This window comes from Emys orbicularis, chromosome 6 (assembly GCF_028017835.1).
Source record: "Emys orbicularis isolate rEmyOrb1 chromosome 6, rEmyOrb1.hap1, whole genome shotgun sequence".
In the NCBI taxonomy this organism is placed as follows: domain Eukaryota; kingdom Metazoa; phylum Chordata; order Testudines; family Emydidae; genus Emys; species Emys orbicularis.
Genome location: NC_088688.1, coordinates 64,896,384 through 64,921,088, shown reverse-complemented (window position 1 = coordinate 64,921,088; position 24,705 = coordinate 64,896,384). Strand labels below are relative to the sequence as shown.

At 40.7% G+C, this 24,705-nt stretch overlaps 1 protein-coding gene across 11 annotated transcripts in view; it reads right to left on the bottom strand.

Moving 5' to 3' along the window:
* Window positions 1–24,705, bottom strand: part of PAM (peptidylglycine alpha-amidating monooxygenase) — a 153,452-nt gene that overhangs the window by 67,038 nt on the left and 61,709 nt on the right. For all 11 annotated transcript variants that reach the window (XM_065406848.1, XM_065406839.1, XM_065406841.1 and 8 more), the window contains exons 7-11: window positions 23,926–23,974; window positions 19,916–19,983; window positions 17,544–17,624; window positions 17,168–17,244; window positions 15,970–16,073 (exon numbers count right to left, since the gene is read on the bottom strand). In XM_065406848.1, coding sequence (XP_065262920.1) covers window positions 15,970–16,073; window positions 17,168–17,244; window positions 17,544–17,624; window positions 19,916–19,983; window positions 23,926–23,974 — 379 coding nt within the window. The remainder of the gene's footprint in view (window positions 1–15,969; window positions 16,074–17,167; window positions 17,245–17,543; window positions 17,625–19,915; window positions 19,984–23,925; window positions 23,975–24,705) is intronic.

Below are 24,705 nucleotides of genomic sequence, written 5' to 3'. Positions count from 1 at the left end.
AAATGTACTACCGGCACGCGAAACCTTAAATTAGAGTGAATAAATGAAGACTCGGCACACCACTTCTGAAAGGTTGCCGACTCCTGTTGTAGAGAAAAACATGTTTAGTTGGAGATGTTTTAAACTTTTGTTTACTTCTTAAATGTTGAAATGACAGATACCTTTGTGAAATGCATACCTGCAAATATGTTAGCTAAATGCAAAGCTCTTAATGTCATTGCTGTGTAAATGGTAAAATGCTTTATGTACCAATATGGAATCTAGTGACCTTGCTAATCTAGAGTAAGAACCATTTACATGTAGAATATTTATAGTGATGGGTAATTAATTATTGGCAGTGCACAAGCTAACCCTCAACCAACTCCAAAAGACAAGAATCATCCTTCCAAAGAAACAACTCTAATTATTTAAGCTGAAGACTTTGTAAGAGGTATTTAATTTAAAAAGACTGCGTTGAGAACTAAATCCTTTTGTAGAAAGGACAGGAGTGTTTGGACTTTTTGAAAACAGAATTTTATTTTCTTTCAAATGCTAATAAAATTGAAACTCTATCTCAAAAAATGGGCCGAATAAAAAGAAAGTTAAATTTAATTTAAAAAGTAATCTGGGTCTTTCTTGCCATAAGAAGAACAAAGGCAATTAAAGAAATGTTGCATATTCATTAAACAGATGGCATACTCAGGAGCTAGAAATGTCACCTAAGCCAAACCAGAAGGCATGAAGCCAACAAAAGAGGGACAGCAAGCAACCGAAGGAGGTATGCTTTCCTATAATTTCAGGAAAAGAGGAAGAAGGGTCTGAAAACACTTGAGTGAGCACCTCACACACACATCATCTACTACCCTGCTCAAACATAGCACTTCACAAGCAAACTGACACACACACACACACGACTCCAGAAGAAACCAACTCAATGAAAACCTCCAAAAGAGTTCAACATGGACTGATGAGAGGAAGTTAACAGGGGATTAGTTTTAAACAGGGGTAGTGGAGCATTCCCAAAAGAAGGGGACCAGGGCCCCTCCGCTCCCACTCCTACCCCTCTTCCCCCTGAGGCCCTGCCCACAGCCAAGTCAGAAGCCAGAGTGGGGCCGGGAAGCCTGGGCCCCACTACCTGCCCGGGGTGGGGGGGACCTGAGAGCAGCCCCCGGCCCATGTCTCTGCCCTCCTGACTCTGCCCAGGGCAGGTGAAGAGTCTTCAGCTCCCCACAGCTCCCTGGTCTCCCCGAATGGGCTCCAGCAGCTGGCCCAGCTGGGGGGGGGGGGCAGGGCCTCATGGGGAAGAGGAGGGGCAGGGTTGGGGCCTGTGGCAAAAAGTGGACCGGCAGGCCCATCCACTTTCAAAAAATGGGAGGGCCATGGCCCCGACCCCCGTTCCAGCGTCCCTGGTTTTGTAATGATTTTGCTGGAGTATTAAAATGTTGTTGTAACTTAAAAGACTTTTCTCCTGTTAATCAACAAGTGATTAGACTATATTCTGGAGAGGAAATGGGGGCTAAAAATTGGTAAACAGAGAAACAGTGGGACATAACTGGACAGAAGATTCCTAATATTCATAATTTGCCTGTCTTAAAACAGATCCTTAAATGGCTTATTCTAGGTAACTAATTTTAATATTTTGTTCAATTTCAGTGGATTTAGTTAAGGCTGCTTACTTTCCCCAAATATAAACTGTCTGGTTACACTGGTATACAATTTTTGAGAAGTCGTCTGCTTCAGAGATAAAATGTGCTATTTATTATGTATTTTGATTTGCTGAATTCAAATATGACAATTAAAACAACTGATTGGCTACTGTTTCTAAGATATTTAAGCTTTTACATTTTATGTCTATGTATATTGTGTAGATAGTAGAGTTTTAATCATAAATTGTAAACCTTGGTCTTTTCATGTGTTTATGGTTGCTTTACATGATAATATTTCACCTGTCCTGTTTATGTAACACTTTCAAAATCAGCAAAAGGGTTATATAAATAAAATTTATTATGAAACAAAAGGCAAAAAACTATTCTGTACATAGTTTAGTCCTATTCAGTGTCTACTCGGCGCTTCTTGGCTTGTCTCTTGTATTCATTAAATGGAGCATCTCTTGTCACTGTCCAGCAATAGTCTGCAAGCATTGATGGGCTCCATTTGCCCTGATAGCGTTTCTCTCCATTGTTGCAATGTCCTGGTGAAATCGCTCGCCGTGCTCGTCGCTCACTGCTCCGCAGTTCGGTGGAAAAAAATCTAGATGAGAGTGCAAAAAATGTATCTTTAGTGACATGTTGCAACCAAGGCTTTTGTATGCCTTGAGGAGGTTTTCCACCAACAACCTGTAGTTGTCTGCCTTGTTGTTTCCGAGAAAATGTATTGCCACTAACTGGAAGGCTTTCCATGCCGTCTTTTCCTCGCCACGCAGTGCATGGTCATCTCGAAGAAGTTCACGAATCTGAGGACCAACAAAGACACCTTCCTTTATCTTAGCTTCACTTAACCTTGGAAATTTTCCACGGAGGTACTTGAAAGCTGCTTGTGTTTTGTCAATGGCCTTGACAAAGTTCTTCATCAGACCCAGCTTGATGTGTAAGGGTGGTAACAAAATCTTCCTTGATTCAACAAGTGGTGGATGCTGAACACTTTTCCTCCCAGGCTCCAATGACTGTCGGAGTGGCCAATCTTTCTTGATGTAGTGGGAATCTCTTGCACGACTATCCCATTCGCAGAGAAAACAGCAGTACTTTGTGTATCCAGTCTGCAGACCAAGCAAGAGAGCAACAACCTTCAAATCGCCACAAAGCTGCCACTGATGTTGGTCATAGTTTATGCACCTCAAAAGTTGTTTCATGTTGTCATAGGTTTCCTTCATATGGACTGCAAGACCAACTGGAATTGACGGCAAAACATTGCTATTATGCAGTAAAACAGCTTTAAGACTTGTCTTCGATAAATCAATGAACAGTCTCCACTCATCTGGATCGTGAACGATGTTGAGGGCTGCCATCACACCATCGCTGTTGTTGCAGTCTACAAGATCACCTTCCATGAAGAAGAATTGGACAAGCTCCTTTTGACAGTCACGGAACATGGAAACCCTAACATCACCTGCCAGGAGATTCCACTGCTGTAGTCTGGAGCCCAACAGCTCTGCCTTACTCTTGGGTAGTTCCAAATCCCTGACAAGGTCATTCAGTTCACCTTGTGTTATGAGGTGTGGTTCAGAGGAGGAGGATAGGAGAAAATGTGGGTCCTGTGACATTGATGGTTCAGGACCAGAAGTTACATCCTCTTCCTCTTCCTCGTCTGACTCAAGTGAGAATGATTCTGGTGCATCAGGAACCGGCAGTCCTTCTCCGTGGGGTACTGGGCGTATAGCTGATGGAATGTTTGGATAATGCACAGTCCACTTTTTCTTCTTTGACACACCTTTCCCAACTGGAGGCACCATGCAGAAGTAACAATTGCTGGTCTGATCTGTTGGCTCTCTCCAAATCATTGGCACTGCAAAAGGCATAGATTTCCTTTTCCTGTTCAACCACTGGCGAAGATTTGTTGCACAAGTCTTGCAGCATATGTGTGGGGCCCACCTCTTGTCCTGATCTCCAATTTTGCAGCCAAAATAAAGGTGATAGGCTTTCTTAACTATAGTGGTTATACTGCGCTTTTGTGATGCAAAAGTCACTTCACCACAAACACAGCAGAAGTTATCTGCACTGTTCACACAAGTACGAGGCATTTCTGCTCACTTTGGCTAAACAGAAATGTGTCCCTTTGCAAAATCAAACACTGACAAATAAGAGAGCACGACACTGTATGATTTCTAGAGCTGATATAGGGCAATTTGTTCAGCAGAGTGATGTAAGCTTCGTTATGATTGCATCATCCATGACTTCTAGGAATAACATGATGCAATTCCTATCATGTGTGATGCAATACCAGCTTCAGATTGCATCATTCATTGTTTTGCCTAAAAAGCAAGTACTGTCCAAACCCAGTCGTAGATTTATTCATAGATCCAGTCAAAGATGTATTTTAGTCATTTCTGGTTTAAATTGAGATCCCTTCCCTTTATAACTCACTTATCCTCTGCCATTCCCAAGTCAAGGGTCGTATATACTGACCCAATAGCATATCTTGAAAACTAGAGCCAATCAACAATTTTAAGCATCATTTTCGTTCTCAGTGACCCAGAATTAGTAAAGTTTGACTATATTTATTTCAGAAGCATTTTGGCTGTAGAGCAGTGTTATTTATTAATAAGCAACAGGATCCACTTGCCGCTACACAAACAGTTTTAGGTATCTAATAAGATATTAAAATTGAATTAACTACACTTTGGGGAAATAATATGCTTTGGTCTTAATTTACCAGGAGAAAAGCACCCCAAGAGGTAGTACACTCCCAATGGTGTAATCTCTGTTAAAGCTTTTCGCAGTGAGATATACAGAAGAGATTGTATTGGAAGTCACCAGTTTATCTCTTGTATTATATCATTTGTGGTGCTTTGTTTAATTTTTTTTTTCCTTTCTAAGGAAACAGCAATTGTTAATAATTGTGATGATTTCACTTGGTCTTGATCATGGCATCCCCAAAGGTGACTAAATAGTGGGAGCCATACCCCTGAGTTGGCAGCAAGACAAACAATTAGTAAGAGCTCACCTGCCATTTCTGGACCAAGTATTTTTAGTCATTTTTTAAACAAAATTATTTGGTGGTCCAACAGTTTAAAACTGTCCTTCTCTTTTCATCCCAAAATATTATATCTTAAGCTGCAAGTGGATTCACAGACAGAGCTATGGGCAAGACTGCTCTTCTCCAGAAAACTATGATCTTTATTTTGGATGTGGAGACTGCTACACTGTCTACACTATATCTGTCACTTTAAAATTAGGCTAGTGTGCTGTGTGTCATATGGGCCTACATCTTGACATCAATATTTGCTCTGAAAAAGAAGATTATTTTACCTGTACAGTAACCTTTTTTTCATGTTCTTCAAGTTGTGCAGTCCTTATACATACTCCACAGCTGGTGATTGCATGTCGAGTGCACATATGTCAGAGCACTTTCTAGTTAGCAGGGCCTGTGGGGTTGTGCATGCTCCCTTGTGCACTCAATGAGGGTATAAAGGGTGGAGTCACCCCTTCACGTCCTTCACCACTTGGCGAACTCATAGCTTGTGGACTCTGAAATAGTGGGGATCAGTCGTGGAGTGAGTGAGTGTGGTGCATGGATTACACATCTTGAAGAACATCCATTACTGTACAGGGAAGCTCTTTTTCTTCTTCCAGTGATAATCTGTATCATATTCCACAGCTGGTGACTCCCAAATAGTCGTTCTTCCTGGATGCAGGTACAACGAGTTCACACCAACAGGGACTGAAGCACGGTCTTGCCAAACCCAGGATTGGCCTTGGTTGCTTGCACTAGTGCAGGGATCGGCAACCTTTGGCACGCGGCCGGCCACGGTAAGCACCCTGGTGGGCCGGGCCGGTTTGTTTACCTGCCGCGTCCACAGGTTCGTCCAATTGCAGCTCCCGCTGGCTGCGGTTCACTGCTCCAGGCCAATGGGGGCGGCGGGAAGTGGCGGCCAGCACATCCCTCGGCTCGCGCCGCTTCCCGCAGCCCCCATTGGCTTTGTGAATGTGTGAGCAGATGACCAAGTTGCTGACCTGCAAATGTCCCTTATAGGAAGCCGCTAATGCAGTCTGCGCTCTGGTGGAACGCATTAGTTAGTACTCTGCTAGTGGGAGGTGCCGCTGCCAGGCAAAAGCATAAACCAATGCACGGGGCTATCCAGCTAGATACTCTCTGGGTGGACACTGCCTGCCCCCTAACCCTCTCTCCATAAGCAACAAAAAACCTGGTGGATTTCTGAACGTACCTAGTCCTATCCAAGTAGAATAGCAGGGCCCTTCTCATATCCAATGTATGTAACTACTGCTCCACCCTTTCCACATGAGGTTTTGGTAAGAATACAGCCATATTAATGGTTTTATTGATGTGGAATTTGAATACCACCTTAGGCAGGAATCTAGGGTGGATATCATTGCACTTATGTATGATAGTGTATGGTGCTCCTGCCATCAAAGCCTGTATCTCTCCTAGTAGCCAGGCCAATGTAACTACCAGGAGAAAGGCAACTTACACACACCCACACCCAGAGAGAGAGAGAGAGAGAGAGAGAGAGAAATGGATATGTTGCCAATGGCTTAAATTAGGCCTCCATGAGAGGACCCAGATTGAGGTCCCACACTGAGACAGAGCACTTAGGTGGCAGAAAGATTCTAGAGATGCCATCCAGGAACCTCTTTGCCATTGGGTGTGAAAAGACAGAGAAGTGGTCAATCAGTTGATGTATGGCCAATATGGCTGTGAGATGCACCTGCAAAGAGCTTAAGGAGAATACTACTATTTCAAATGATAGAGTTACTCCAGTATATGCTAGACACCTGCTTGGTCCCGGGAAATTTTTACCAACTTCTGTTGGTCCAACGAAATATATTACCTCATCCACCTTGTCTCTCATATATCCTGGGACCAAAACAACTACAACAACACTGCAAACAACATATTCAAAGTAAAACACAGTGGGACAAAATTTGCTTTTGCTGGGAGAAAACCCTTCTTCCTCTTGTTTTAAGAGAGGGTTTGGAAGTAATGGACAGTTACCTGGTAAAGAACAAAAGAAGCAGTTCACCCCAGCTGTAATCTATAAAGGGATCTCAGTGGGGAACTGGGGAAGAGAGCCATTTTGCACCAGAGCATGATGAGGGAGGCTGCTGTAGCAGGATGGTAGAAAGGGGGTGGAAGATGCTACCTGTCTGCCTGCCCAATGGAACACAGATGATGCCCCAAGAACTCCCAAGGAAAAAGTGAACTAGTGAGGGACATTGTGGTTAGGATGTTTCATTGTTTTGGGAGATCTGTAATCTGTACTTTCAATGATTAAATATAGCAGGGCACTAAGATGTTAGACTGGCCTGTCTGACTATTGTGTGTCCTCGAGAGACAAACTGTAAACCAGAAGTTTCATGCCTCTGGTGTGGAATCATGGGAGAGGGGTTTGTTTAAGTACTGGGGAGTCTAAAGGGTCAGCGGTTTACCCAGAATGGCTAGGCAGCTAGATAGCAAGTTCCTACACTTAGACGGGGGTGCCAGATAGGAGGTCTGTGCCCTGAGTGTGTGCCTAGAGATCTGAAGATTTGGGCAGTGGCTGGACTCCATTCAGATGCCAGGGGCTTGATACATCCCAGTCATCCAGAGCACAGAGGTCTGGATTCTCCTCACAGCATTCTTAGTGGGTGGCCTGGAATTAATGCTTGCTAGGATCTGTGCCAACAAGTTCCTGGTTGATTCCTTCCTGCTATTTATCAGTATCTCCTGCACTGCGCTGGAGCACGAGCTCTCTGACAGCATCAACCAGTGAGTGTCCACACAGTCAGGGGGAGGGAGTGGAGAATTGGGTGCAGAAACCTGCCCTCATTCTGAGTCAGAAGATTCAGGGTCACCAGAAGAGAGGCCTGGGGCACTATGGAGAAGTTGCTCAGCACTGAATACCAGGTCTGTCTTGGCATGCTGGGGCCAGGAAGATCACTGTAGCCCTCTCATGCTGGATCTTCTGCAACACCTTTGGGAGCAGCAGGACTGGGGGGGAGGGGGAGGGAAGGGAAGGAAGAAAGTGTAGAAGAGCGCCTTTATCCAGGGGAGGAGGAATGCATCCAACTAGGACACTGAGCTCCTTCCCCCACCTAAGCAATATCTGTGGCAAACAGGTCTTTGTGTGAGGTCCCCCATTTGCAAAAACCAAGAAGAGACCCTCTCAATGAACTGAGCATTCATGATTCCTCATGAAACGTTTGCTCAGATTGTCTGCCACTATGTTGTCTAGCCCTGTCAAGTCAACTGCTAACAAACTGATGTCATGCCTCATGATAAACTTCCATAGTTGCACTGCTTCCTGGCAGGGTCATAATGATCTGGTCCCTCCTTGCTTGCTGAGGTAAAATACTGCAGCCATGTTGTCCGACATCATCTAAATGGAATAGCCCTGAATGTCCAGTAGGAATACTCTTCAGACATTGTGCATAGCCCATAGTTCCAGTATGTTTGTGCATGAGGACCTCTCCATCACTGACCACTGGCCCTGGGCCAAAAGGTTGCCATATGTGCCTCCCATCCAATCATGGAAGCAACTTTAAGTATGATCCTGGATGGAGGATCTGGAGAAAATGGGACTCCACTGCAGGAGTGTGGGGAATATGTCCACCAGTCCAGAGAGTGAAGGACTGATGGTTAGATGTATACTAGCAAATCCAAATGCTGTCTGCAGCAAGTTAACAGTATCTATGCCTGCAGCTGACTAAAGTGGAGCCTTGCATATGGTGTGTCGAAGATGCAGGCTGGCTTGAGGACCATCAGCATGAGGCAGTCTCTTATCTGAGTTTGAGGGTTGGACTGTAGATCAAAGCACAAGTTCTGCAAGGTCCCAAATCTTCTGGGTGCCAGGCAGGCCAAGGCCTTGGTAGCATCCATCACAGTCCCTATGAACACTATCGGTCATATGGGCTTAAAGGTCAATTTCTTTATGTTCACCAGCAGGCCCAGATGTGACAGCATCTCAAATATCTTCACACTGGACTGCACCTGGGGCTCTGAGTGACCTCTGACTGGCCAATTGTCAAATCAGGGAAACACCTGGACACCTATCCTTCTGAATTAGGCCTCCACCACTGCCAGACATTTTGTAAATAATGTGGATGATGTTGAGAGCCGAAATGGCAAAACTTGGCACTGGTAGCGATTGTCTCCTAATGCAAACCTCAGGAAGCACATGTGGGCTCAGTGAATTGTGCTGTGGACACATGAATCCTGAAGGTTGAGGGCAGCATACCAGTCCTTCTGATCTGGGGACAAGATGCTGGATGCCATGGATACCATCCAGAACCCGAGCCTTTTGATGTAGGTGTTCAGGCCCCAGGATAGCTCAAAGACCTCACTTTTGGGGGGGGAGAGGGGATGAGGAAATATCTTGAGCAAAATCCTTTTCTCCTTTGCTGCGAGATGACTTTCTATGGCACTGAGAGATAAGAGGGACTGAACCGCCTGGTGTAAAATGCTCTTAGTGGCTGGGGTGTAGACCGCCAAGAACCTGAGTGTGGCCCTAGAGTCTTTAAGTGACCTCATGGCCTCATCCATCTTGTTGTAAAACAAGGAGCAACTTTCAAAGGTCCCTGATTGCAGTGTGTAGCTCCCTTGGAATTCCCCAGGATGAGAGCCCAATGAATGCAGCAGCCATTGCCCAGGAGGCTGCATCTGTGGCACCTAAAGCCGTCTGAAGGTCAATTTTAGTGTCCAGCTGCCCCTCTGACACCAAAGCCTGGAATTTGCTTCTGTGTTCTCTAAAGTTGCCATTAGCCATAGAAGATGTTATGATCTTACAGTGCAGCCAATGCCTACTCCAGCACCAGGGCTTCAGCTGGAAAGGACAAGGCGGTGTTGTCCAGACTGGCTGCTGCTGCCGTGCCCCTCATCCTGGGCATGCAGAGATGATTGGGGCTCCTTCAGGTGAGGAGATGCCAACCTACACCTGGAATTCGCTGGAGAGGCCAAACCCATGGCAAACTGAGGTTCTCCTGGAGCCCACATATGCCACTGGAGGCCACAGAGGCTGGTACCAGCTGTCATAATACTGGTATAGATTGATACTGGGATCATAATGCTTTAGAGGCTGGGCTCCCTTCCCTGGTGTGAACACGTGGATTTGGCTGTGAATAAATATGGGCTGAGGATGACAGGTAGCACTCCGAGAGTGGGAGAGTCCTCCCTGGCATTGGCAGCACCAATGGTATCATCCCAAGGGGCAGAGAGATCTTCCTGCAGGCAACACCAGACCCAGAAAACTGGACTGTGGAATTGACATATGGTGCTTGCATTTCTGAAGGGGCCAGGAGACTTCCCCATGTGCATGGCGGGAGGCTCTATTTTTGAAGAGGTATCCTGTACCTAACCCCAATAAGCCTTGGAAATTAAGGTAATGGTTCTGCAATTGCCCTGTCACCATGTGGAGTCAATTTCATAATCAGGGGCCCAAAATTAACCTTGAATCTGGTCTGCCAGACCCCGCATGGACAGATCTTTGGCACGTGCAACAAGACCCATCTATTTTCACAGGCAGTTGGGGAAGGGGCAGATTGAGGGATGTCCTGAGGAAACTGGGGAGGTTTAAATTCATAAAGGAAGATGATGTGCAGGAGTTAATATGATGGGGGTATGTCTTATTCCTCTGGTTGTGTGTATTTCAAATTCTTTAAAAAGTTCCTTGAGCTATGGGCAGGCACTTTTGTGTCTACATTTGAATAAATATTGAGTAAGGAGTCAATAGAAAAGGAATAGGAAAACTTGTTTCTTTGATAAAATATAAGTTTCTCTGCCACATGTAATAGAAGTCTACATAATAGTAGTTACCTTTATATACAGATTATTTATACATCCAAGCGGGGTGCATACTTGGATTTTTTTGTCAAATTCAGCACTCATTATTAACAGTTAAGATAAAGAATCATGGAATAAGATTACAAATTAAGGTGCAAGGTAAAGAATATTTTCCATGCTTTCATATTAGGTCATCTCCAGACCAGATCTTTTCTTTATATATTTCAACATAAACATTAAAAAACAAGACCAAGAAATTTGCACTTTGCAGAGGAATGGGTGGTACAACATTTAAAGGGGAAAAAGCCACTAGATTCTATGGGTTTAGATTAATAATTTAAGTGGGCCAAAAGATGACAAATTCAGTTTTATTTACTCAGATATAAAGTAAATAATACAGGAGGAAGGAACAGAACTGAAAAAATGTGTGATGAACAGGACAATAATCCAGCACATTGATTAGGAAAGAGAGTTTAGAGGTTATTGTAGAAAAATCATTAAAACCATCATTCTGTTGCACAGCAGCAGTTAAAAAAATCAAAGACGATACTAGCAATGTATTAGGAGAGGAACAGAATAATAAATCAGAGTTTATACCGAACAAGAAATTTGTTAGATGCCAGATGGAATATCGTGCACAGCCATGAACAGTGTAGAGAGACAAGATGGGTGAAGTAATATCTTTTATTGGACTAACTTCTGTTGGTGAAAGAGACAAACTTCTTAATTACACAGAGCTCTTCTTCAGGTCTGGGAAAACGTATTAAGAGTGTCACAGCTAAATGCAAGATTGAACAGACAGTTTGGCATAAGCAGTTAGCACATATTCTAAGGGACTATTCATGATAAAGTATATACCTCACCCACCTTATCTAATATCCTGAAACTGACACGGCTACAACAACATTGCATGAACAGTCTAGCACAACTAAGTCTTTATTGACTTTAAAGAGGTGAAGTATAACAGAATAGTATGACCATATCTGAAGAATCTTTTATGAGTAAAGTTTAATGCAGCTGGATAAGAGAGGACCCAATGAAAGTTTTCACTGATATGAAAGCGGCTGAATGCATATCAACAAGAAATTTTTACACAGTTGAAAGATTCAAGACCTAGGGAACAAAATCTGAATTTTAGAGAGAAAATTGCTATTGAATTATTTTTTAAAAGTGTGTATGAATTTTTATATATATTTTATAGGAGGCATGGGAAGCGATGATTATAGTTAAAGTTATCTGACACTTTCCATTTTAAGCTTTCAATTGCTTATAATTTTGCCAAACTTTAACTGTAGCATGCCTCAGGCTGAATTATTTTGGAAAAATTCAGCTAAAACAGGTCAACAGTTTCTGCGAACGCTCTCCCTGTTGGTGCTCAGGCAGCAAGGAAAAGAAGAATGTAGTCTGATTAGAATGCAGAGGATTGAGGAGTTGGGTCTGGAGAGGTGGCAGGGAGAGATATTGGGATTGGGACAAGGAGATGAGACTGAGACAAGGACAGATTAGAGGAAACCGGGGTCTAACTAGTGAAGCACCCAGCCCTCAGAACACAGGACTCATGAGTCAACATGCTTTGCCATTGGCAAAGAGCTTTGAAACCCACTGTGTTTCAAATGTGTACCCACATCTCCCTCTAGTTGCTAGCCCACATAGAGGATGACAGCCTACTACTGCTATTGGTTACTCTATTAACTCAGGTGGGAGAGGTCTGTGCTATGTATCTAAGGCCTAGTATCGGCCTGGGACAAGATAACAGAGCACCTTAGTAAAGAATTAAAGGAGGGGAATTAATGCAGATCAAATGGGGAATCATCATCAAACAGTTGTGTTTTGTTGGCCTGGCCGTATGCTATTTAACATTTTTATTAATGACCTGAAATAAAATAATCATTAAAAATTTGCAGATGTCACAAACACTGGAGCAGAGGTAAATAATGAAGAGAACAGGGCCCTGATACAGAGCGATCTTGATTGCTTAGTAAACTGGACACAAGCAAACAATACGCATTTCAATATGGCTAACTGTAAATGTAAACATCTAGGACCAAAAAATATTGGCCATGCTTGTATGATGGGGGACTTGATTCTGGGAAGCGGTGACTGTGAAAAAGATTTGGGGGGTTGGGTGGATAATCAGCTGAACATGAACTCCCAGTGTCAAACTGTGGCCAAAGGAGCTAGTGTGATCCTGGGATGCATAAACAAGAGAATCTTGAGTAGGAGTAGAGAGGTTATTTTACCTCAATATTTGGCACTAGTGCTACCGCTGCTGGAATATTGTATCAAGTTCTGGTGCCCAAAGTTCATGAAGGATGTTGATAAATTGAAGAGGTTCAAAGAAGAGCCATGAGAATTATTAAAACATTAGAAAACGTGCCTCTAGAGATACGTCTACATGGCACGCCCCACAGCAGTGACCCTCAGAGCCTGGGTCTAAAGACTTGGGTTCATGCTACCGCACTAAAAATAGCTGTGTAGACATTCAGACTTGGGGCGAAGCTCAGGCTCTGAAACCCAACCACCTCACTTGGCTCCCCTTCATGGAGATCAAATATTTAACAATGGGCTCTTTTACTAACAGAGAAAGTTATAACGTGATCCATTGGGTGGACGTTTGAAGCTAGACAATTCAGACTGAGACTAAGTCATACATTTTAAAAACAGAATAATTAACCATTGGATTCTCCATCACTGACAATTTTAAAATCAAGATAGGATGTTTTTCTAAATAAATATGCGGAAGGAATTATTTTGGGCAAGTTCTATGGCCTGTGTTATAACAGGAGGTCAGACTAGATGATCACAATGGTCCCTTCTGGCCTTGGAATCTCTGAATCTTTAAAAAGGTTCTAACTCTGCTGATGAGCCAATACGGTTCCATGTGATGGAATTTCTGTTTTTTCAGCTAGCTTTTTTAACAACTTAGTGAAACAGTTACAACAAGAATGTTAAGATGACAAAGTCAAGCCTCAAAAGTCAGGAAACTGGCCATGCAACTTTATTTCGGCACCCTGGTACATAACAATTATGATACAGTCTTTAATTACTTGATCACATATTATTTGCACTTCCTAACATTTGAGTATTTGACTGTGCAACTGTAACATTCTTTTAACATAGGCTTTTGTATGACAGAGGAAAAATAAGTTAATGGTAAAAGCAACTGAAGCCAGAGGAGAAACAGTAAATGAGCTAGCTCAAGCGGCATTCGGGTTATCTGACAAATACAGTCCAGTGTGGATAGGACAAAATTTGATTAAACCAAGATAAAATTGTTTCTTTTAGGAATCAATGCAAATTTAGAATTATTATCCTTTGCACAAAGAAACACAATTAAACAAAACAAGATGAACCTTTTAGGCCTTGACTAGACAATGCACTGTGCATGGGGACAGGGAAATTGCAGAATCAGGGCCTTGTTTTCCAAGATTTTTAACAAGGACTGCTCAGCGGTACCTCACACAGAAGTTGTGGGCTTGATGCAGCAATTGCTGCGTGAGGTTCTATGGCTTGTGTTATGCAGTAGGTCAGATTAGATGATCATAATGATCTCTTTTGGCCTTAAAAGAATCTATAAACATTATATAGCTAAATCAACCACTGGTATTTACTGATGAATATGAACTACAATTATTTTCGATACATATTCCTTGTTAAATTATTTTTAAAGCTCAGTAGAGGAACAATAGAAATAAAGATACTGCTCCTTATCCATTTTCCAGGAAATAATATGTGTGGCTCAAAGACTTGTTATTAAAATAGTCAAGGGGACTATTTTCAGTTTCACAACGTTTTCATTTGTTTTTAAGTAAGATATGTAATCCATGCATTCTTTATAGTTGTTTAATTGTGTTAGTAGTAACTTCCCAGATATCCAGTGTAATACTCAGCAATGTTAATTGTGGATTTAATTGTGTGATTGTCATCTAGGATTTTTAATACTTGGTGGTAATTTCTTCTTACCACTGTATCTTTGTACACTTCCACAAAATGTTTCTGCCTTCTGTGTAACTGCTTAATGTGCATGGTTTTTTGCTCCAGTTTAGTGGATGTCAAGTACAAACCACATAATGAATTTTTAAGTTTTTTTTTATATTAAACATTTAGCATTAGTGTCAGGGCACATCTGTTCCCAATATTTATTTCTAGCTTTTATGTGCAAGAACTATTCAAACATTCTCTTGAACTGAATAATGTTTCGATTTACTGGTTTAAATTTTCATATGCGGTAATAATGGATTTGTAAATTTCTACAGTATGGCTATAATATCTGGTTGGACAGATATATACTGAGAGAGAGGTAATTCCAATGCCCAAACTAAAGGAATTAGCAGAAATTAGCACGAGATACATATTACGCTTAATCGTTGAAAGGATATTAGCACATACAAAAAAAATCTTCCCTAGACAAGATATCCTCTTACTACCATTAAAAACTATATTATTGTTCAATATAGTCTTAAGATTATTCTATAGTGGGGTACAGTTTATCCATTGTGGAAGTTTTACATTTCTTTTTTAAACAACGTATCAGTTTGTATCTTACATTTGGATATATTTATATTAATTTTGTGAGCTTTATAAAAAACAGTTTTCAAACATATTCCCTCTCATTTCTCCTTCAGTTGCTGTTACCCACACAAGTACTTTAACTAAAGAAATATGACTATCAAGTGCTGAACACCAAAATCTGTGCTGAAGTCAAGGGACTTGAGGGTGCTCAGCACATTGCAGGATTAGCCCCTTAAACAGCTGCAGTATCTAACTCCAGAAGTGGAAGACTCAACCTCTACATATCTCTTTTCCTATTATATCTCACAGGGTGAAGCAAGAATTAACGTTTTAAAAAATGGATCCTCACGTGAGAGGCTAATGTGTCTATTTTAAAAATAAAAATATATACCTAGTAAAATGGACAATTTAGAGCCCTGGCATTATCTCCTGCTGAATAGCACCATTGAAAAGTAATAAATAATAAATCATTCAGAAGAAAATTTGAGTTTTATTGTTGTCTGTCAGCTTGTATATGAAAGAAAAACTCTTTTATCCAACAATACTATTTTTCCTTTTTGGTATTCAAGATTTCAAAATGTAACCCAAAATAATAAACTTAGGTAATAATTACTCCTGGAAGAAAATATAAGAAAATCTGTAAGGTGTAGTTAAACATGTGCTATGTTGGTCTTAAATTATCTTGAGCCATCAATGCCATCAAATGACAGACAATACTTGTAACTTGGAGTTTCTGAAAAAACACTCCTGTGAAATAGTCCTTTTAGATATACTTCCAAATCAGGTATTTGGCTGAATGGGTTAATTTGAGCAATGTGGTTAGAAGGGGGATTATTAGCCAAAGTACAGGCAATTATGTAGGCCAGAATGGCCTTTTCCTGACCATGTTTATATTCCTAACAGTCTGGGGAGCAAGCCAAACAATTCCAACAGAATGAAGAAGTTTGTTAGGATACCTTTGAGGGGGTCAAAAACATGAATGCATGTTCTACACAACCAGTACCGGTAAAAGAGTTTTTTTGAAAAAAGCAGGTATAAAAAACATACCCTATGTGTGTCTCCGTCGTTCTACCTTCACCAGTGAAAACACACCTAGCTGCTAAAGTATCACCAAAACTAATGTGTACAGGGTGTTCCACAGGATAGAAGGCCTGAAAGAGAATCCAAGGAAAATGGTGTATTAGAATTAGTGAACACTCTCAATAGGTGACTTCCTCTGTATTCTTATTTTATCTGTGAATCATTTGCTAATATAAATAATTTCATTCTCTATATTAAAATATATGCACACAAAAATAATATGAATCTGAAATTAAAATGCTTTAAAGGTGATCCACAGAACAATTAACATAATTCTATGATAACTAATCAGACTCAGTGAAAGAAATGAACAGAACATAAAACCCCAACAAAACTAAAACTACTTTAAGTGCCACACCTCTCTCTCGGTGGCTCTCACTACATGTGTCTTAGCACAAATCATGCTGGTGACATCAGTTAGCTAAAAACCTGCTGAACACACTGTATACTAGCTCGCTCGTGAATAAACAACTGCTGGTTTTGTTTGTTTTACTCTCTGGGACAACTTCACTATGTTTTTAAAAGGTAAAAATATGTCAAGGATATAAAATAATGAATTATGAACCTTGCTCACAAGACTGCTCTCTGTATTACTAGATATATGCAAGGCAGTGCTGAGAATGCAGACTGCCAGTACAGGAGCTGTTCTCCTTTGTGAAGAAGGGAGATAGAAAAGGAAAGAGAGCAACTAGGATCCCCTCCTCCCCCCACCTTCTAAGTAACTGAGTGGAGAAATAAAGAGATAAAGGAGAAATTTTCTTCTATTGTTTCTATTTCTTTTCCTGCCAGCTGCCCGGGATGAGGAAAGAAAAATGGCACAAGTATCAGAATAGCCAAAGGCAATCATGTGTCATAAAAACACAACTTGCTATTACACTGTGATGTCTGCATCATAATATTGCAGTGTTCGGTAGTGATGGCACAAAATCACATACCAATGAAATATGATGCAAATATGACTGTCACAGAATAATTTTGTGGCTCTCCAACTCCAGTTGATGAGAAACGTTAATTACATGTTGTAGTCTGAACACAATACTATACATTTTAAAAACACAAGAATATATCGTGCAAAGCTAAAGCAGAAATACATAAAACAGATTTAGACTTTGCTGCTTAGTTTTAAATAAACATAATTAAAAACAAGAAAAAAAACTAAACAAACCTGTGGTAATTGCGGACTCTGTCTACCAATCAAGGTCCACTGACCATTTCTCACTCTGTATCCACTTACCACCTTACCTACAATAAACATTTACCACTGCATGAATATCAGATATAATACTTTAGAAAAATCAACATATTTTGTATTTGCTATTTTTCTATTAAAGATGTATTACTTAAATTAATAGATTGATTTATTGAAGAAAAATATTTTAAACAATTAAGTAAATTTTCTGCTCAAGTTTAAATAATGCGATAATAAGATTTTTGGATCTATATTTAACTCAGATTGTAAGTTAAGGTTGGATAGCATTTTAGTTATATTAATTATAAAAAAGAGGCAAATACTTGATATTACAGCGGTAATGAACTCTTACCTAATCGGTGTGTATGAACTCTATAGGCAAAGAGGTGCATTGGATACTTTTGATAATGGCAGGCAATATCTGCATCAACCACTGTTAAAACATAAACAGCAATAAAACATTTTAAAAATGCTACTTATTCATCCACGGAAAATGATTTTTACAGTACTTCACGGAAACATATATATTTGGAAGCAGTGTACAAAAATCTGCAATGTAGATTCAGGTTTAAAAGGCAGTGGACAATAATCTCTTACATTTCTATAGGAACTTTAGCCCCAAATGATCCCCAAATACTTTCACAAAGAAACTGACATACAAATTATACACATGGATCACTTCAAGCATTACTGAGATGCATCTACTTCTGGGCTGAAACCTAGAAGCTACAGCAAATAGCTCTTCAACAATTTAGAACAATAAATTTGCTTATATATTATCAGGTTGAACACTACAGAAAAAAACGTAGATAAGAAACAAAAAAGATAACCACACCAAGGAAACTTAGATAGGCAAATTAAGCATAGTAAAAGAGAGATGATAACAGAGGTTTCATTTTAAAGGTATTTAATGTATAAAAAACACATATAATCACAAGGCAGTTTCAGAGAGTCAGATTCAGGCATGGACACTAACGGGGCTGTGTCTAGGGTCCTGTCTGCTGGAGTCTCTCACACAATCCTATGCCTTTGTGGATGAGGGTTTCCTTTGGGAAAGACTGGGAGCCAGAGTCTGGGGAGAAAGTAAGGCACCAGCTTGCACAAGGGACATGTTGCCCGGCAGACAGCTCTTCTACAGGGGCCTCCTGTAACCAACCATCTCTTCTTTTTACCATGTCAAAATTGCTGGGCAGGTTAGAGTAAAACAGCTTATAAAGAACTGTTAAAGTGGGTGAACACCAAAAGGTCCAAAGTTATTAATGGAGCTGGGAAATTGGGAAATTTTCATCTAAATGATTTTTTTGACAGAAAATTCAATTTCTGCACAATGAAAATTTTCTGTGAGAAAGTTTCAATTTTGCAGATTTTTTAAAATTTTATTTTCTGTCTGAAAATGCATCAAAATATTTAGCTTCGGTTCAGAGAGACTCAAATAAAAATATTAAAGTTTGCTGAACTGACCTAAAATGTTTATTCAGTGACAGTTAAACATTAGACTGCATTCCATATGGTGGTGCATTGCCCCAGAGGAATTGTGGTTAGGAGACAATGGGGGCAATCAGGCATCCAAGCTACAACTCCTGTGAGGCAACATACCGCCACAGGGAACTGCAAAGTAATGTTGAACTGGCTCAAAATGAAACACGTTAGGTGTGTTTAATAAACAGCAATTTAACATTTTGATTTGGGAATATCAAAATTTTTTGATTGAAAATACCACAATGAAACATTTTCCTATTTCTGGACCAAAATGTTTTGGAAGTTTTTGTTTCATTAACAAGTTTCAATATTTCAACTTTTCGTCCCAATTTGGGAGAAAAACAGCATTTTGAAATATCAAAAATTCCTGCAAGGAAAGAAATTCCAATTTTTGATAAACTTCTTAGTAAGTAAGGAAATCTGTAGCACAGGGGTTGGCAACCTTTGGCATGCGGCCCATCAGGGTAATCTGCAGGCAGGCCACAAGACATTTTGTTTATTAAGTAAAAATTCGCTGTTCCTGGCCAATGGGAGCTGTGGGAAGCGGCAGCCAGCATGTCCCGGCAACTGGGAGCTGAGGGGGGCTGTGCCTATGGATGTCCAACGTAAACAAAATGTTTTGTGGCCCACCAGCAGATTACCCTGATGGGCTGCATGCCAAAGGTTGCCGACCCCGCTGTAGCAGATTAAGAGAAAGATCCCAGCAACTTCAGATGTTTCAGTAGGTTGCAGATGAAGTCAGAAAAGGGATAAAGAGTGAAATATTGCAATCTTAGACATTAGCAAATGTTCCTGCATGTATTACATTTTAAAAGAAAAAATAGTCACCTATTTCTGGCCCAAGAAGTGAACTTTTTATTGGCAAGTGAAATGTTTGTTTCTTTAAGTGGAAGAACTAGGCCAAAAAACAAACAAACAAAAACAAAAAAACAAAAAAACCCCACTTTAATAGTTGCCTACTGATTGTGTAATTTTAAAAAACAAAATCCAAAACAACTTTCAGATTATGTTACATTGATGATTATTCTTCTATAGTATACTGTTAGGCTTTTTGAACCTACTCTGATGGAACAGCAATATAAATTGAAGAGAGTAGGTATTTTTTAGTATTTATTTTAGTTAGCAATAAACTTTCACCTATGATTTTACAATTCAGAGAGTCTCTGTGAAATTATTTTCCATATTAGACAGATGAACACCAGAAGATAAAAATTACACAGATTGCTTTATAGGGTTCTCGCTCACCTTTTTCCCCTGGTGGTATAACAGTATTCACAGACATCATAAGATACATGCCAGCAATCAAAGGTTGCCTGCAGAAAAATAACGACATTTACCTCAAAGCTCCATAAGCCAATTAATTGGTAAAATAGTCCTCTGCAGGCTATACGATCCATAACAATTAAAAGTCCCCATAGATACCAAACCTAAAATGTTGTATTACTATTAAAAATCAGTTTTCAAGGTGGAGATTCATAAAATCATAGGACTGGAAGGGACCTCAAGAGGTCTTCTAGTTCAGTCCCTTGTACTGAAAGCAGGATTAAGTATTATCTAGACCAGGGGTGGGCAAACTACGGCCCGGGGGCCACATCCGGCCCTTCAGATGTTTTAATCCAGCCCTTGAGCTTCCGCCGGGGAGCGGGGTCGGGGGCTTGCCCCGCTCAGCACAGCTCCTGGAAGCAGCGGCATGTCCCCCCTCCGCACGCTGCCCCCGCAGCTCCCATTGGCAGGGAACTGTAGCCAATGGGAGCTGCAGGGGTGGCGCCTGTGGACGGGGCAGTGCACAGAGCCCTCTGGCCACGCCTCCGCGTAGGAGACGGGGGCGGGACATGCCGCTGCTTCCGGGAGCTGCTTGAGGTAAGCACCGCCCAGAGCCTGCATCCCTGACCCCCTCTTCTGTGCCCCAACTTCTTGCCCTAGCCCTGATCCCCCTCCTGCCTTCTGAGCCCCTTGGTCCCAGCCCAGAGCACTCTCCTGCACCCCCACCCCTCATCCCCAGCCCCACCCCAGAGCCCGCACCCCCTGCCCCCGTCCGGAGCCCACTCCCACACCCTGACCTCCTCTTTTCTGGCCCCACCCCAGAGTCCTCACCCCACCCCGCACCCCAACCCCCAATTTCGTGAGCATTCATGGCCCGCCATACAATTTCCATATCCAGATGTGGCCCTTGGGCCAAAAAGTTTGCCCACCCCTGATCTAGACTATCCCTGACACCCTCCCTAGGCAGTTTATTCCAGTGCTTAATGACCCTGACAGTTAAAGTTTTTTCTAACGTCCAACCTAAACCACCCTTGCTGCAATTTAAGCCTATTGCTTCTTGTCCTATCCTCAAAGATTAAAGAGAACAATTTTTCCCCTCCTCCTTGTAACAATCCTTTATGTACTTGAAAACTGTTATGCCTCCCTCTCAGACCTCTCTTCTTCAGACTAAAGAAACCCAATTTTTTCAATCTTCAGTCATAGGTCATGTTTTCTAGACCTTTAATCATTTTTGTTGCTCTTCTCTGGACTTTCTCCAATTTGTCCACATCTTTCCTGAAATGTAGCGCCCAGAACTGGATACAATACTTCAGCAGAGACCTAATCAGCATGGAGTACAGTGGAAGAATTACTTCTCGTGTCTTGTTTACTACACTCCTGCTAATGAATCCTAGAATGATGTTTGCTTTTTTTTGTTTGTTTTTTGCGCAAAAGTGTTACACCGTTGACTCATATTTAGCCTGTGATCCACTATGACCCCCAGATCCCTTTCCGCAGCACTGCTTCCTAGGCAGTCATTTCCCATTTTGTATCTGTGCAACTGATTGTTCCTTCCGAAATGGAGTACTTTGCATTTGTCCTTATTGAATTTCATCCTATTTACTGCAGACCATTTTTCCAGTTTGTCCAGATCATTTTAAATTTTAATCCTACCCTCCAAAGCACTTGCAACCCCTCCCACCTTGGTATCATCCTCAAACTTTATAATTGTACTCTCTATGTTATTATCTATATCACTGATGAAGATATTGAACAGAACAGGACCCAGAACTGATCTCTGTGGGACCCCACTCATAATGCCCTTCCAGCATGACTGTGAACCACTGATAACTACTCTCTGGGAATGGTTTTCCAACCAGTTATGCAGCCACCTTAGTATTTCCCTAGTTTGTTTATGAGAAGGTCATGCAAGACAGTATCAAAAGCCTTACTAAAGTCAAGATCTACCACTTCCCCCCATCCACAAGGTTTGTTACCCTGTCAAAGAAACCTATCAGTTTGGTTTGATATGATTTGTTCTTCACAAATCCATGCTGACTGTTACTTATCACCTTCTTATCTTCTAGGTGTCTGCAAATTGATTGCTTAATTATTTGCTCCATTATCTTTCCAGGTACTGAAGTTAAGTGGATTAGTCTGTAATTCCCCTGGTTATCCTTATTTCCCTTTTTATAGATGGGCACAATATTTGCCCTTTTGCAGTCCTCTGGAATCTCTCCCGTCTTCCGTGACTTTCCAAAGATAATTGCTAATGGCTCAGATATCTCTTCAGTCAGCTCCTTGAGTATTCTAGGACATATTTCCTCAGGCACTGGCGACTTGAAGACATCTAACTTGTTTAAGTAATTTTTAGCTTGTTCTTTCCCTATTTTAGTCTCTGATCCTACCTCATTTTCACTGGCATTCATTAAGTTAGATATCCAATTGCTACTAAACTTTTTGGTGAAAACTGAAACAAAAAAGTCATTTAGCACTTCTACCATTTCCATATTTTCAGTTATTGTTCTCCCACCCCCACTGAATAAAAGATCTAATCTGTCCTTGGTTTTCCTCTTGCTTCTAATGTATTTGTAGAATGTTTTCTTGTTACCCTTTATGTCTCTAGCTAGTTTAATCTCATTTTGTGCCTTGGCCTTTCTAATTTTTTCCCTATATGCTTGCGTTGTTTGTTTATATTAATCCTTTGTAATTTGACTTAAACTTTTTGTAGGACTCTTTTTTGAGTTTCAGATAATTGACCATCTCCTGGTTAAGCCAGTATGGTCTCTTGCCATACTTCCTATCTTTCCTACGCAGTGGGACAGTTTGCTCTTGTGCCCTTCACAATGTCTCATTGAAAAATTGCCAGTTCTTTTGGACTGTTTTTTCCTTTAGACTTGCTTCCCATGGGATCTTCTCGCTGAGCTTGCTAACGTCTGCCTTTTTGAAATCCATTATCTTTATTGTGTTGTTTTCCCTCCTACCATTCCTTAGAATCATGAACTCTATCATTTCATGATCACTTTCATCCAAGCTGTCTTCTACCTTCAAATTCTCAACCAGTTCCTCCCTATTTGTTAAAATCAAATGTAGAACAGCTTCTCCCCTTAGTGGCTTTCTCCACATTTTGAAATAAAAAAATGTCTCCAATATTTTCTAAGAACTTGCTGGATAATCTGTGCCCTGCTGTGTTATTTTCCCAACAGATGTCTGGGTAGTTGAAGTCCCCATCGCTACCAACTCCTGTGCTTTGCATGATTTTGTTTGTTGTTTACAAAAAGCCTCATCCACCTCTTTTTCCTGGTTAGATGGTCTGTAGTTGACCCCTACCATGACATCACCCTTGTTTTTTACCCCTTTTAGCCTTACCCAGAGACTTTCAACATGTCTTTTTCCTATTTCCATCTCAATCTCAGTCCAAGTGTATATATTTTTGATATATAAAGCAACATCTTCTCCCTTTATCCCCTGCCTGTCTTTCCTGAGCAAGCTGTACCCTTCTATACCAATATTCCAGTCATATGTACCAAGTCTTTGTGATGTCAAATAAGATGTCATAGCCTTTCTCCCCCAACTTTTTTTTTTTTTTTTTTTAAAGATGAAGTAAATTTGAAAGCATTTTTCACAAGCTTGAGAAGAAATAGGGCAAACACTAAAATGACATTAACATGTATATTCCTCTTTAGTTTCTTCCCCACCCCAAATTTCTAATACCATACTAGGCTCCCAAACTAACATCTTCCAATGGTGTTATGATGTATGTGTAGCATAATATAAGAAATTTACCTAGTGTGAGAGCATTTGACTAACAGGCAATAAATGGTGCATTTTATTGTAAAGCTATAATGTTATTCAAAGCTTGTGTTCATGTGTGTTCATTTCAGGCTGTGCAAAAGAATTTTGGACCTGTTCCCACTGGAATAAGTGACCAAACTCACATCAGCTTCTATGGCAACAGGGGACCCCTGGATTAAATTTGGATGAATTCCATGAAATGTATTAAAAGTACTTGCCTTTGATGGGTCAGATGTAACGTTACACCAGAGCAATCCTTGTGTTTATCTGCACAAAACATGAAACAGGAATTTAACAGTTTATTTTTAATGATTAGTAACTGTAAATGTTAAGTGATTTTTACTTAGTGAATAAAAAAATGTCAAAAGATAAGATGCCTTTGCTATACATGTTACATTTATTCTCCCTGCATCAGTCTTGATGGTGAAATTGTATTTGCATCACAATCCTCTGAACTGTGTAAGTGTTAGAATTTTTTTATTGTTCAGAACTACAGCAGTCTGAAAGTCATAGTGCTGCACTTAGTTTTTAAAGCAAAACCAGGAGTGATCTCAAGCGTGAAAAAGTAACAGTGACAGCATTTTTTGGCAGGGATTAAAAAATGCAGAACTTTGTGCCTTGCAATGTATATGTGGGTTGCGGGGAAGGCATTTTTGTAAAGCCCGAAAGCAGCCATTTTGCTACACAACCAGCGAATTTAAGTTTGACAAAAATGATTGAAAATGAATGATTTTGCAGAGGGGAATCTGAATTTTATTTTAATGGATAAAAAGTTTACTAACAGAAATGGCCACATTGCCTCATTATAAAGTCAAAGCATTTGCACTTAGATATTGTACTTGAAGAAAAAAAATCATTTCATACAACTATTGAACTATTCACCAATCTCCAGTATGTCCAACATCATTCATTTATTATGTAATCGTTGCTCAACAATCATAACACTTCAACTTAAAAAGGACACTGTTAACTTGATACCTAGTCAATTTCAAACAGCG